Below are 16,451 nucleotides of genomic sequence, written 5' to 3' on the forward strand. Positions count from 1 at the left end.
TTTTGCAGAATAAAATTCAAACTACAATGAAACTAGAAAAACCGGGATGAACATTTTGTAGATAGTTTATTTGCAAATTGAATGATAGATGTCTCATTGTTGTAGCTTCAAGACTCTAGGAGGAGATAGGTTTTCCGTGACAATAAGTGTGAATGTTGAGGAGAGCGCGACAAAGTCCCGCGCCCACCACAATATGCGCTCAATAGTACAGATATGGCAGTGGTACCGTTGGATAGGGCAGAATGTCAGCTTTAAAATGAGTATAAAAACCGAAAAAGTGAAAATTTTCAATTTTAGGGTAGACGCTCCTCTTAAGTTCAATGCAAAATTTTATTTCAACTGCTCTATTGGAGTTTCGATGCCAATTTATTTCTTATTCGGAAGTACCCGTTGACAAATCGTTCACTGTGATAATTACGAGAAGTTCTATTGTCATGAGAGAGCAGCTGATTTGTATTTTATATCAACTTCTATTGTCGCTGCGATTATAAAATTTCACGGCAAAATAATTTATTTTAAAGCTACAGTTATTCTAATCTAACCTACCTTTTGAAAATAACATCAAAATACCTTCAATAAAATATTATTAAAAATTTTGCTGCCGGACTTAAATACCGTGACCGGACACAAGCAAAATCTATTGCAAAATGCATTAATAAGAAATTAATGTGAACTCAGACCCCAGCGACCCAAACGCATTAATTTATCAAACTCGTGCCCTTTCAATAATTTTCTGTTCATCGCAAACCCCTTACCTGAGTTTATTCTGATTAAAATATGTCACATATAAATAATACATTCAAAACCATTACAATATTCATATATTATTACTGGCATTCATATATAATTGCAAATTAATTTGCGGTAGGTCCATATTGAATGTCAGGTGATATGTCGATATTAGAGTCAGGGAATGCAACCGCTTACAAGCAAGCACGCAAGTAATCGTGCAAATGTTCGCCATCAGTTCCACGTTTGATTTATTGGCCAAGTTTGCGGGGCAAAGTTACGTTCATTAATCATCACTTCGCTGTCGTTCCAAGAAAAAGTATCCTAGACTTGGCATATTGAAGCAAGTAATATATAGTGGTTTTAGGGAATACCGTGGACCAAGTGCATGGTATAAGTCCCTAAATATTGATTGGTCTGTTAATTCTGTCGTTTTTTCAATTGAAATGAAATTTCCCTGTGTAAACATCGATTAATTATTATAGGAGTAATTAGTATGAGACTAACAAATTATTGCCAATAGGTGCAAATACAGATCGATTAGTAATAAAAAGTATGTTTCGTTCCATATTATGGTTTATTTAAGTAAAATAAAATTACATAGTCACCATGCTTTTAACCACGTGATAAATACCAAAAATGCAGAGTTTAAAATTTTAACTATGCGTGCATAATTGTAAAAAAATTAGTGGGCATTTTTTTTTTAATGACGGTGCAGGGACTGGATCCGTCCGGTTATAAAGACCGGAAGAAAAATTTCTACAATGTCAGTTTAGCCTCGCATCCGCGTGATGAGGTCCGAAAAATTATGGAAATGCGATGCAATTTTGAATGCAATAATTACTCTGACAGAAGCTTGTTCGTAAACAGGGCTTTTCTAAAAGTTCCAAAATTTAAGAAAGAAATATTCCCATTTAGGTAAAATTTTCAGATGACTGAACAATTCAATTTACGTCAGTGGACATTTAGAGCGAATGAGAAATGTTTGGTTTTCTGACGAGTCACTAAAACTTAACCTTCGAATTTAACTATATATTTTACATTGCATCAATGCTTCACTTCTGTCATAATTCAGACTTGAAAAAAATACTTACAGACTTGATTTGTTTGCGATTTCTTCTATTCGGAGTTTCTTCATAAAAATTTCTAATTGAGCCGAACTAATAAAACGGCATATATATCCATCAAAAAATTTTAATGTATTTTTGTTTAAACAATCATTTTCATGGATTAGTCTATTTCTGTCGATTTATGGATAAAATAATGAGTAATATATGTCCAAATAAGGAGCTACTCTTGTTTACAAGATACAGTTTATTGTCCGCGGCAAGAACCGGAGTAGATGTTTTTTAGCGAATTTTTGTGCACTGATTTTCGTTTTTAAGTAATCTTTACTTATCACTTTTTGTTTTGAAAGTGATCTCTTTTCTGAATAAATAGTGAACCTGAGTGCATAATTCAGGAGATGCGGTGGCCAGAGATAAAACAGGAAGTATGAAGAACATGAATAAATATGAGTGAATAAATATACTTGTAAACAATATTACACGATACATGGTAAAACAGATAGCAAAATGTGCGTTTTCTTAGATGATCTAAGGTATATTGTACGCATTATAGTCTCCCGTCTTGCCGGGGCTCCATTTTTAGCGCATTTTCTCATTTATGGAAAAAATGCACTATTGTGCTCGCCATGTCCGTCCGTCCGTCTGTCTGTCTGTCCGTCTGTCTGTCTGTCTGTCCGTGACCTCAAGTTTTCGTCGACGAGAAAATGCGCTCTCTGTCACTCACTGCAGTGAGTACTGAGTTATATTTTAATTGATATTATCCTCTCCTTATTTGAAATGCCCTGCTGGAATCTTCCTCTTCGCTCAGCACTTACTACTCGCGGTTTGGCAGTAAGAGTAAAAGTGTGAATGGTAAAATTAATTTTGAGTGACATTCAGTAGCAGCACCGCATAACTCTAAAAAAATTCAACAACTTCCTAATATTAGCTTGGTTATCTGACACGCGTGAGTGACGATGGAAACCTATACAGGCTTACCGAATATACAAGTTAACTGTGGGTTGAGAAGAAAAGAAGAAACACTTAAAATTCATTATTCCTTAGCGTCTATCGGATCTGATGTCCGAAAAAGATGCCCTTTCTTTGCTAAGCAGCACTGAGGCCTGTGCACTCAGTAAAGAAGTGTTTGAAAGAACACATTTTTATGGCGCCTTCTCGACTGTCTTCAGTAAACTAATCTTGATGTCAGAGGAAGAAGCGCATTATTCATGACCACGAGAGGATTCTCTTTGACTCTGTGTTCGCCCTGAAGAAAGAGCTCCTATAAAGAGCGACATTTAGTGTGGATTAAAACATGCTACTTTAGCTGTTAAAATCGGCTATAATTTATAACTTATGAGTGAAACATAATAAGTATGTATTCTCAAATATTGAAACCATTCTTTAACTATACCACCAAACTATCTATGTTTGGTGATGTTCGTCTGTACCTATATAATTTGCAAAAAGTGTCGTCAAATCCACATTAGTTATTAACTATTTAGAAACGAAGGGCTTAACACGCCAATTTGAACTATGCAAATTAACTTGTTCGAATTTTGGTTCTTACTTATAATTTTTTTACTTTTTGGTTCTTACCTAAATTTTGAGACACTTTGGCAACCCTAGATAATTCGATTTCGGCACCAACAATCGGGAAGGGGTTTTAAACCGAGCAATGTTCTTTCAGTGAAGTCGTTCTGCTGTGGGTAATGGTCCTAGCAACTCCGCTGGCTTGAAGTAAAAATAATATTAATGTTGCTGTGGTTTCTCTCCAAAACCAGCTAGACCTAAGCATCGACGTGCTCACATGGCTCTTGGTCGTCCTTCAATCATTAATTATGTTTCAAGAGGAAGTCAAAGGCCTATGTATTCAGGATTTAATGTTTCAAGTTTTGAGCTCTAAACTTTCCTATAAATATAAACAAAACACTAATAAATATAAAGCTAAAGATGAACACAGGGTTGCTAACAGTGATAAAATATGTGTAATATCATATTAAAACAGTATTCTAAATTAACCCGTTCTCATTTATATTTACACATGACAGCCACACTCAAAATCCTTCACTAATACGCACCATCGTCACGACTCCGCACCAAACAAAACTTACTTGGTTAATTAAGGGGAGGCGCGTCACCAGCTGCAGTATCGGCGCCCTCCATACAAAAACTAACGCAGCGTCCCTAGAGTGCGGACGTGAACAATGAGGTTGTTGCTAAACCTGAGCATTCCAAAAAATAAATTGTCTCTTATTAAAAACTTAATAATGTGATATTCAAAACATGCGTACTGTAAGTGTGAAGACTACTTATTTTAAAAACACTTATCATAGCAAGAGCATTCTATGTCAGTAACAAAGTGATATATATTCTTAAATGTCGATATTATATGTAGAAAAACTAATGTAATTGGATTCAATATTTTTGGAAATTCGAAATATTTTTGTACCTTGAAATCCAAGCGTTAAGGAGAGCAATTATTACTAGAATTGTGACTGCAAAAAATTTACTCCAAGACATTTATTAATTAAGAAAATCATCATTGCTAGTCATTATGCTACAACATTGCAGGTTAATTAGTGAGTTGCTGCGCGTTTTTTATCTTATGTACTCGCATTAACTTGAATGTATCACCTCGGTAATGATGGACAATGATGTCGTACGAAGCAGTTGACCCCAAGCTTATTCAGAAGTTAGCCTTTTTTCTTGTCGTTCTAGTTAGCTGTGTGTCGCGTTACCAAACTCTGATATTCTCTAATATAAAAAGAAAGTGAACACTTTAGAGCGAAGTTCATTCTCCTCTTCTTGCTTTGAAGCTCCTTTCGTGTATTACCTGAAGCTATGCTTTTCAGTTAAATTTTTACCAAAGCGGGGATGAAAATTATTTACAGGCCGACTATATTAGCGAAGATGAAGCACGCAATTAGCATGTCTTCGTATTCGTTCATCTATTTGTTTGGAGAATAAATGTACGAAACCCGATAATCAAAATGAAGCTGAAATCGTAAACGAGCATTAAAATGGTCGTCAACTTTTATTGTATATTGAATTGCTTCTTCATTCGATCTTTTTGTGGACTGGTTTTGAAACAAGCGCAAAATCTGAAATCGCTAAAAATTGCCAGCCCTGAAATCTAAAAATACTTAATCGGAGAACAATGAAGTATACGATAATTAAATAAAGTTTCACGCTAAAAGGAATACTTTATTACAAAGCTGGTGTGACGGTGTCCTAGTGCAGTTCTTAGTTGTGTTTATGTTTTTAATTTAATGCAATGCAAAATATGATGGATTCCCCTCAATCGACGCCTATGGCATCAAAAATTCGGAGTAAATTTTTCAGTAGCTCGTCACATAATGAAAATTTTTAAATCTTTTAAATTAAAAAAAATAATGCTCGAGATTAATGCTCGATAATTAATTTTAATCGAGATTAAAATTATTACCTTTTTGCATGCATTTATATGAACATGCATCTCTTAGAGTAATTGTTGCTCACACAATTGTAAAACGCATTACGAAATTTTCCGGTCCTCGTTACTCGGATTCAAGGGCAAAACTGACATCGCAGTAATGTATTTTTCCCTCATTACCGCCGGAATGATCTGGTAATCGAGCCTGCGTTTCATCTAGCTTTTCCCTCGGGAAAAATGAATCGTTTCAGTGCGGTATATGGCAACTCAAAAACTAGGCTCGGAAGTTGGGTGAAACTTTCACTCTAAGTCTGTGAATTATATTTTTATTTATGACAAACAGTACATGCATATTGTGACAGTAGAATTTACAAACCCTATTTGAGTTCAATTATCACACACAAAGTATGAAACGCGATAAGCGGTTTTTACTTGGTCCCATAGTAATTATGTCCATACATTTCTTATACTCGTATATGTATGTCTGCTACGGGAATATTAGCTCAAAGCACATATGGTAATTCCACTAAATATCTCATGAGGCAACTTTTTAAGAATTTTCTTCAGACATAGGAGACAGAATCTCACAAAATTTAAAAATAAACTCGATAACTTTTTTATGTGGTAAACTCACCTTCCCAGCTCAACGCAAGCAATTTTTATTTTTTTTCGTTAATAGACTATACATGCTAATCATGGACAAGTAAGACTTTGTTAATAATTCTTTATTTTCTATAGCTAAGAAGGCACTTAATATAATTTAAAACGATTGATAGGTATGATAAAAACTAGCACGCTGATCTAGAGATGCTCGTGACACACCCAGACGAAACTGGTATCCATGATCCAGTTTTATGTGCTGGACACGACACACCAAACCTCCATACAAACCTGGCTAACTCTGTGGTTGCTCGAAATAACGAGCGTGATGCATGCATGGGTCAATATTTATTTAGCGTAGCCGGTTACTGGCACAGTGGCTAAAATTTCGTAAATGTTTTTCTTCATTTAGGCCCACGAATGGCAATGTGTGTTTCTGTTTTCAAAAATTTCGAAATCTTGCCGTGCATTAGGTTTACTAAGGTTATTAATTATATATGAAATTGCTCATCTTCTAATTTTGATTATTATATAATGCATTATTTGTTCACTAGTTCAGTTCTATCGCGCATCACGTGGATTAATTAAGTTCACTTGGAATCTTCAATAGCTGAATAAAGTTCAACGAAGTACTGGAATATTGTGAATTATTAGGCAAAAACTAATCTTTTGCTCCGGTTTTGGTTACAAGAACGTGAGTTTTAGTTTGGTTACAACGGGCTCGCGAGTTTATTTTGCAGTGTTAGGGTAAAATGTGAGTTGCATGAGTTTGGGGTAAGATCGACATGTGAGATCTGAGATTAATTTCTGAATCTCTCATTCCATGTGATAATTGCTAATATATTTCTCGCACGAAAAGTTGGAGAATAATACATCTTTTTAATTATACAACTAATGAAAAATGAAAGCGAATGGAAGGAACTAAATTTTCGGAAATGCCAGCATATAAATGCGCCTGTGCTGACTTTATTCTTTTATTTTATACGTTCTTTTATTTTAGAGAGCAAATAATTCTTTCAGCTTTTCGGTCCACTGATTATTTACCGCCTTCAACTTTATTGCAAATAAAAGACACGCTGATGTCTTCTTGGGCTTCCTCTATTGAGAGCAGACAAGTCACCAAAAACCTTAAATGAATTTTTCCTCCAGAACTTTGCGAGAAAATGAATTTTTTTGGAGACTTGAGAAGTCTTGCTGGGAAAGTTGGGAAATCAGACATAATTAAGAGGTGTTTGCGCGGCGTCAACTGAACTTTAAATGAAAATGAAACGGAATGATCATGACTTAGTTTCATTGAAAAACAGTTCTTGCTGTAGGCTTTGTGAACATATTGTCAGAAATTGACACTGTTTCCATTGTTACTGTGATCACGATTTTTTAAGAGAACTAAATCGCAAATATTTTTTGCTCCAGAATTATGAGGTATGTAATATATGAATTTTAACTCTTTTAAATATAATGTAAACTACTCATTTCCTGTGAAAAGCACATTAATTATTATATTGTCTGAGACTTCAGGATGCTCCCTACCCTGAATCATTAACAATTAACAAACTTTAACCAACAAGCAAACTAGATCTAGTTTTGAAATATGGAAATTCTCCTTTCTTCGATGTTTATTGTTGATTTGAAGGGTTCTCTATACAGTATAATTATAATAAAATAGCTTTATTATTATTAACAAGATTAAGGGTGATGGGAATGGCGGGATTGGGATCCCAAAACTGCAGGTACGAATCAAGCCCAGAAAACGCCTAGGCTAACCAACTAGTTTCTAATGAGAGTCATTCTTTGGTCATTAACAAAACATGTATTTTACCACAAGTTCTGTCTCACATTCCCCATCTAAAAGTGTTCCAATTATTTTGTTAAGAAAATTAGTGAAAATTTTCTTCTACAAGTTTTGTAAATATACATGGCTTATTCTAACGCGTATCCAGGATACTCGTTGTTCTGGGTTATTACCCAAAAGCACTCCGACACTCCCGACGCTCTCGGGAATTTTGCCGCTGCTTCAGGGTGCGCTGGAAATAATTTAACTTTGATTCAATGCCGTGTTTCTTTTCATCTTGACCTTAAATTTTATTTAGATGACTAAGAAAATGAGGCGTTGCGGAACGGTCGGGTAAAGAACGCTTGGGACATAAGTCGAAGCTCAATTGAGTGAATTTATTCATTCGCAATAATTGAGTGAATTTACTCATTTGCAATAATTGAGTGAATGTGCTTTAAAACGACCGGAAAAAAGTTTTGCAGCTTCTGAAAGGATTCAAATGAGAGTTCTAAGTTAGATATGAATCAAATGACAATAATGCCGGAGTTATTTTTAACAATCATTAGAATTAAGCAAAATAACTATTAAGAGAATTAAATGAAGTGATGTTCTTAAATCTCAAATATTATAGCACTTAACAAATGTGAAAGAAGTTAAGAAATATAAGTTTTATGTCTCAGTCTTATTTCATTATATGAGATGACTGGAATCTCTGCGTTAGTTAAGAGTTTTCAACGGGTTATCCTTTAATTAAATAGGTTTGGCTCTTTAATTTATTGCAGAATTCTTTCAAACGGCGTTTGAGTTGGCGAAATTAAGGATGGCAAAAAGTCGCGCTGATGGATTTATGGAATCACGGGATTCATTATAACTGATGATGTTTCTTTTAAGCATCAAAAAAGCATCTCTAGCAACTCCGTGCCAATATTTTGTATTATTCTGTTCTGGTACATCCGGTTTTTTGTTACAAGTTTTTTGTTACAAGTTATTTCTGTCTTATTGGAGGAAATGAAACGTCAATTTAGTTATTCGATGTATGTAAAACATATTGAATCCGTCGTCTTCAGGTGATCAAAATCTCATGGAAGACAAAAAATACTGCAAAATGCAGCCTAAACGCTGTTAAAGAGAATGCACTACGAGTTAATGAATTGCTTAGAGAATGCCTGTACTGAGATTGAACTCAACTTACTGTTGTTTAGCAAGGTCACGTCGCAACTCAGGCCTACAGAAGTTACTCCAAAAATACAAAACATTTTAGTGAGTTGCTTCATCAAGAGAAGAACTGCCAGCCTTCACATTATACTGCATTTGCAAAACGTGTTTATAAAATTAAAAGAAAAGCTATAACCTTGAGCTTACAAGTAATGTTAGAGAACGAATTTCGGATCTTCTGTACCTGTTATAAGAGACTTTAGTCATTCTATCTCGACGTGTCTTGAGACAGGTCATGTGCACTTTTGGGAATTTCGGTGAACAATGAATAAGCATTGAGTAAATTCAAATTGAAGAGCCGGAGATCTAATCCTGCAGGATTTGGATTGTTTGCATTTCACGTTTAAGAATAAGTGATATTACTATCAATTTTTTCGAAAAACTACGAGTTTTCATCGAAAATGACGTGTTTACTGATAATTGATGCTTGAATGAATTTAAATATTTTATCATATCGTTTCCCATTTTTTTAGTCACTCGACTACAATAGTGTGTATCTGTGATTACGGAAAATATTGGTATGCTAGGTGGTGGCATGAGCTTGCGTGTATTGAAAACGAGACTGGTAATGTGTTATGAAATGAGAATGTTGGGATCGAAAAAATGGGATCGCTGTTCTCCATTCTCCTTGCAGCTTGACGAAAAAATATACTTGTGATACGTCATTTGTTTGCTAATTATGATCACACTTAAAGACTGACTCCATAAGAAATGATCGTCAAAATTCATCGATAGTTATATACTTCCAATTTTGACTGTGGATTATTAAAAATCTATGACATATGAGAATGAGAAATCACTGCCGAATTTCACGATGGTACGTAACCAGAATAGATAATATCGAAACATTCAAACAAATTTACCATAAAGGAGAAAGTTTATACTCCTCATTTCACTCTTCACGAAACCAACGTACAACATATAATAGAGCTACAACCAGACGAGCTATATGCGCAAGTCTCTGCTCACAAAAAATGAAGATGATAACTTCATAAATTCAAACACCGAGGTTGTACAATTATTATTTTTTCTTCTCAATGAACTAAATATTGAAACATTATCCAGTATTCGATGACTGCTTGTAGTCCACTGTCTCCTTAAATTCGTGCTACTATGACAAATAAAGAAAATTTTTGTTTAAAACTTTCTTCATGTGAAATGAAAAGCAAATTAGCAAGGTTTATTAAACGTTTCGCTTGAAATTTACTTAGAGTTCCTTGAAACTGAAGACTCAGTGGTGATAATATGCAAGATCTTATATCGATTATTTAGAAATTCTTTGTAAGGTCGTATATTCAACAAATGCATTCACACTTATTAAGAATGCATTCACACTTTATTAAGTGTGAATGCACAACAACAAATGCGTTCACACTTAATTAAGAATGCAACTTTTCCTGGAATAGAATCTATTAAGATTGAACGTATCTCCTCATAGGCCATTTACTTATAACATTGGCCGTCACGACAAAAATTTAGATCAACCCTATAAATCTTCGAGCAACAAAATGTCTGAACACTCTATTAAAATTATATCCATCCCCTAAACCCAAACCATAGAAACTTAATGATCATAATGCTTTATACTTCTAAAATTATTGTAAAACATCGATCAAGATTCCATTAAAATCATTTGAATTTAATATTGATGTTTGTATTTTACGTTGGATCTTACTTGCATTTTAGCTAATGTAGAATGAAGACATTTTTCATCCGTTTTTGAATCTAAGGCAGTTACGAGAGAATGAAAGATTAAAAGATATAGAATTCAAGATATTAAAGTTAACGCAATATTTACAAGCTACCTAGCTACCAATGGCATCATCTCGCAACAAACGCCTCGAAAGTTTATCAACTTATTTGACTAATTACGAGGGTTACAATCATAGCACGGAGAAATTCACACTTGGATAAAGTATATGAATTTCCGACTAAATTTTGTCTATAATGTTTTATTGGTGTTTATTGTCTTTACATTATTTCATATCTAAAAATTCTGTAAAAGAAAGGAAAGTCACGTAAGGCCTACTAGAACATTGGTTTGACTTGTCATGAAAAGTGAGCGAAATGAATGCGCTCGCTTCCTATGTAAAAAGACTATGTTTCTACTTGTCGAAACTGCTTCTTCCCACAAACATAAATTAGGAATTAAAATGATGTTCCACAAATATTTGTATTATATTGTTTGAAATTTTCGGAGTGAATTCGCTTGTAATTCAGTGACTTCTTGATAAAAATTACGAAATATTCTCAGGCAAAAATTATCAATTCCATTGAATCTATTGGCAAATTATCAATTCCATTGAATAGTTTTCGGAGTTTCGCAAGTTGTCAAGCAACTTGCACAGTTTTTGTTCTGGCGAGTTATCATGATCGGAAATCTACATATAAACTAATCAATAATTCCCTTTTGCTAATGCTAAAAAAATCGCACAACTAATACATTCCCCATGTGGGGTTCTCAGGATCGTCTCCAGGCTTGCCATTAGCACCATTGCTTTTTCTCGCCGGGGGGCCGAAGCCTGCTCCGTTGGAATACAAGTCCTTGTTCCATCCTGTAAACTTAGGATAGGTCGCTTTGGGGGCCGTGCTAAAATTACCATCAATGGCCCTCTGGCCATCCTCAGTGGGAGTCTCGGCACCATCAGGGCTGTTCACAGGCCCTGTTTCTGAATCCTTTTGGGAACGGCCACCTTCGGATTCTTCTTGTTCTTTGTCCAGGACACAGGTGACCTCTTCTTCGCTGTAGTCCACTGGAGGGTCCGGCCTGGATTGCTGGTCCAGGGAGACCTCGTTCTCTTCCACGTATGCCGGGTTCTCCTTGGCGTGGCCCGTTGCTATCGTCGTAGCGTTGGGTTTGTCGTAAGTGTTCTTTCGACCACCGCTTGCTCCTGCAGGCATCACGTACTGCACGTCTGAAACAAGAAGGTTTAGTTGTCAAACGTTGATTTTGGTAATAATAATATTACACAATGTTTTATGATATTAGAACTCTGTGAAATCAAGTACCACTGCTGGACATTTTCAGAACATCTTTCATTAAAAAGCGTTGTCCGACTCGTACGTTTCTCCCTTATTTATTTCAAGTTATGTCGGACAAAAAGTGACCTCGTGCTGGGTTTGGACTCTGGGAAAAAAGCAATACAAAGATAAAGTACAACAACTTGCGGTAAAATGTATTAATTAAGGATATCGCTGGGTCTCTCAATTAAATGTTCATAAGTTCGTAATTTCAAACGTTATGCAGAGTTCACTGAGTGAAATTTCACGATTTATCGTTGCAATTGAAATCATATGGAGATTTTTCTGTCTATCATACGAGATGGGCACAAAAGAACGGGATCTTTATTTCCAATGATCGGCTTAACTCTTTCAAAAAAGTATAATCCGCAATGCCTCAAAATTTAACGACAAATGACGGTCATAGTGGACCAGAAGAATTTCCTGCCCACAAAGTCAAATAAAGCCGCGTAATTTTTGCCATGAAAAGCAGATTGGTAGCAAAACACTGCTCGTTTGGCTCGGCTCAATTCGTTTATTGGAAGATAAATCGGATTACGAGCTTGAAGATAACCATGAACTACAGGACTGGAGCTGGTCGAGCATTGGTCACAATATCATTACAGGCAGAACGATACGCGCGTTTGTTATGTTTGAAAGCTGCACTTGTTCCGACGATATTTTAGATCAAGAGAAGACAACATATATGGAGACATGGAATAATCTTGCGCGGTTAGTAATATCATGGAAATGCTGGCAACAAGTAGTTAAAGATTTCTGTTTAATAGCATGAAATGACAGTCATAAACATAATGATACTGTTATTCTAAAAAAACATGTTTCTGAATTTTTGCGTTCCCGTGGCATCCTAGTTCTCAGATGACGGATGAGCGGAGAGTGGAATTTATTTTGTACTGGACCCCAGTGAAAATTTATAGACGCAGCAGCTTCTGATTTGAATTACCAGAAGCTGGGGTGACTCTAAATTTTGTCAGGGATGCCACTATGATTGTTCAAGTTCAGCGTCTATTGAGAATTAGTGGAAATGCTGAACGTAATTGTCATATTCACATCTTTGTTGCTGCGCATCAAGAACCAGGGATCGTCTTGATATTCTAACAACGCTGTCAGCGCTTCCTAGGACAGAACCCCGGACTAGTCATTGCAAAAGTAATTATAAATTTATAGTGAAAAATAAAATTATCTATACTAAACAGCTCCTTAAATTACATCACAACTCTGGTTTCCTCGTGCTTCGGTGGAACAAAATAGTCATTAGAGCCTTGCAATAACTGACAAGATGCAGTACCAAATTACAAAACTCGTTTTGCTTGTTTGGAGGCAGCAATAATGTACGTGATTCATAGAGATGCATATACCTAAATAATTCGTCTCGCATCATTTTTTTTATTCCTGCAAATAGTGATTTTTCTCTGTAATTAGTTTTTGGCTTTGGATGCGACGATATTGAGCCAAAATTTTATGGTGATATGCGTCAGACATTCCAGATGTCTAACCCGTCACACCAGGTAATGCAGTGTCAGTCACACCAGGTAATGCAGTGTCAGTCACACCAGGTAATGCAGTGTCAGTCACACCAGGTAATGCAGAGATAAGTGTCAGTCACACCAGGTAATGCAGTGTCAGTCACACCAGGTAATGCAGTGTCAGTCACACCAGGTAATGCAGTGTCAGTCACACCAGGTAATGTACATGATTACCCTCTCACCTCCCAAAGGATTGGCTGTTATATCCTTGCCTCCAGCCACCATCTGCCACTCTGGGTCAATGATCTGGAAGCTCTGAAATATATTTTCAACTGCAAATTAGCTAGGTTTTTAAAGATACAAATTCTCAAGCGTCACTGTAAAAAAAATTGCTTAAATCGTACCAGAATTGAAAATTTGTTGAACGTAATTGGAATCATTGAAATACTGGAATATATGATAAAATTCCGACTGAATATTATGAAAAACAGAATGGTATAACAAAACATATGAATGCGTTACTTCGTTTTAAATTTCTATTTTCAAACAAATTAAATCAATTTGTATAATAGATAAAGTCTTCTCATGAGGATTTTTTATTACCTAGAATATGACAAATTGAGAATGTAAACTTTTCGTTATTAAATTATAAAAGAATAACTATGAAGTCAACCGAGTCCTTGTTTATTACGTAACGATCGCTGCACACGCGGGTTCAGCATATTTTTACTATGTTTCGGTCTTGAAATTTCGGTAGAAATAACTACATTAAATAATAAAATACAGGATTCTGAGGATTGAAATTCTGTTAATTACAAATAATGGCAACTACAAAAGGTATTCGTATTATGTTTATTCTGAAATTAATAGAAGTTTTCCAAACTACACTTAACTCCTTCTGGGGCGGTCATTGATTTACCAATAATTATTATTAAAAATAATTAATTAATAATTATTTTCTTGCTTTATATATATTCCATTAAAATCAGCTTCTTCATAAATTCGTAAAAAATAAATCGAATTTTGTTGACATTTAAAAGTAAACGACTTAAAGAAAGTAAACGACTTAAAGGTTGACTAACACGTGTGTTGTGTTTTTCATCCCTGTTTTTAAGCTCGGTGACGCGCGTAGATCAAACGTATCTTCAAGGCTCTCAGGCAGGAAATTTCCAAGCCAGGAAATGCGTGTTCACGGTCAGCGATTCTTGTTGAACGCATCTCATTTGCAATGCTGTGTGAGCCTGCTACTTCGCTTTTGAAATGTTTTGTTGTTTTCTAATGGATTAGACCGGTTGACGACGCAATAGACACTTCGCAGAAATAAAATAAAAACTTTTGGCAGAGGCTTGCGTAAGATCATGTGAATGCATATATAAACAACTTAATTTTCGGCAATTATTTAGACTTGTTTTTACCTATTACAGAAGTTCTTGAGAAAATTCATTCGGTGTTTTTACCGGTTACTGAAATTTGTTGATGAATGATAACATAATTATTTTCGGTAGCCTATACGGATGGCACTGAAGATAACCCAATCCTATAATATTTGAGGTCATTCATGTTGACTCCAAATTATGGAATGAAAGTTCGAAAAATGGTTGCTAGGCCTTTGTACGGTATAATTCACCTTAACATATCCCAATCCACATTTTTTAAGTAAAAATTTCCTGGCCAAAATAGAGGAAGATTAAGCTTTATTTAAATAGATTAAAAAATTCCTCACCTCATGGGTGATGTTCTTCTGCTTGCGGTATCGTTGGCTACCCCATTTCCTTGGCTTCCCGGAGATTTCCCTGATGTCGTCTCTGAGCTTCAAGAGGAAACAAGGCACAAACACCAGCAACAAGAAGGCTAAGCACAGCACTGGAGGCAGCACTAAGAAGTACGGGTCTAAATCCCTGGGCGTAAAGTCTGCATAGTTTATTGCAGGAGGAATATCAACATTCTTCCACAACGCCAAAACTTCCTCACGTTTTTTATCTTGGTCCACTTGAGTATAATCGTAGGGCTCTCTTTCGACGTCAGGATTAAAATAATAGTAGTCATAATCGTCGGCCAGGAAAGGATTGAAGGTGTCGTTTGATTTTTCTCCGAAGTCTGTATCGAATATCGGGGCTTCTGTAGTGTCGTTGGAAACATCAAGGGATGTGATGTCAGTGTCGTAGAATGGAATTTCGGTGCGAGTGTTTTCAAAAAAGTCTACGTCTGTCATGTGGGAAGAATTGGATGGTGGACTAGTTATTACATCAATAGTGATCAAAGGCTCTGAGGAATTTGATGTAATTAGACTTGATGCATTGTCTGGTGCAGACGTTGCCATGGGCTTCAGCATATCAGGCGACATTATACTCACAGCTTCGTTTGGATCAGAACCGACCAAAGGCCTGCTTAGCTTGGGTGGAGCGACTGTAGTGAGGTTCATGTTTTGAGTGGCTGGTATATCAGAGGCACCACTTGACACAGAACTCATGTTGAGTGGTGCATTTTCTGTCGTTGAGCCTTCTAAGCCCGTTTCACCTAACGTGCTGCTCATTTTACGCACGAGCTACCGATGTGATTATTAAAATTATATAAGCTCTCTTGAACAAAGAGTTACTTATTACCCTGAAAACTTTATCTCTTAACAGTCTCTGATATTATTTTTTGGGGATAAGGAACATTAAGAAGGTAATACATACAGTATAAATTAATATACGTTATACTATGGTCAAAGTTGATCATAATACTATTAAAATTACTAAAACATTAAAAAGATTATTGTAATCAATGTCACCGTGTTATTGCATGTAGTTGCGTCAATAAGAATTCTACAGCTTTTTTACAAAACTCAGAACAATTCTCATTACAACGTTCAACTAGAACAAGAAAAATTTCACCCTCCAGCTATAGCAATAGCCGCACATGAATAACTTTTTATCACTATCAAATCGTTCAGACTCTCGATCGCTGTTCTCAGGATGATGGCCTCAGAAGCTGAGTGGTAATTTCCTTGATGCGCTGAAGGGCAGATTTTAAATTGATTTAACAGTTTTAATCGCGGAACTCAAATAGCCATTTTAGTGCAATTTGCTTTCCTTTGTTTCGTCGTCAATTAATGACAAGTCTGTCATTGCCAAGCAATATCTACTTCGTTACAATGTATTATTTGATTCCTAATATGAATAATGACTGATTTAAACTTAACA

At 35.6% G+C, this 16,451-nt stretch overlaps 1 protein-coding gene across 1 annotated transcript; it reads right to left on the reverse strand.

The window, feature by feature from the left end:
• Positions 1-10,778: 10,778 nt before the first annotated feature.
• On the reverse strand, positions 10,779-15,906 carry LOC108665613. Its single transcript, XM_018152388.2, has 3 exons — positions 14,990-15,906; positions 13,509-13,581; positions 10,779-11,694 (listed from the first exon to the last, which is right to left on the reverse strand). Exons 1-3 carry the CDS (start codon positions 15,797-15,799, stop codon positions 11,216-11,218), a joined length of 1,362 nt encoding a protein of 453 aa, XP_018007877.1. The 5' UTR covers positions 15,800-15,906; the 3' UTR covers positions 10,779-11,215.
• Between the last annotated feature and the right edge of the window lie 545 nt (positions 15,907-16,451).

Source organism: Hyalella azteca, unplaced genomic scaffold (assembly GCF_000764305.2).
Source record: "Hyalella azteca isolate HAZT.00-mixed unplaced genomic scaffold, Hazt_2.0.2 contig9708, whole genome shotgun sequence".
Taxonomy (NCBI): domain Eukaryota; kingdom Metazoa; phylum Arthropoda; class Malacostraca; order Amphipoda; family Hyalellidae; genus Hyalella; species Hyalella azteca.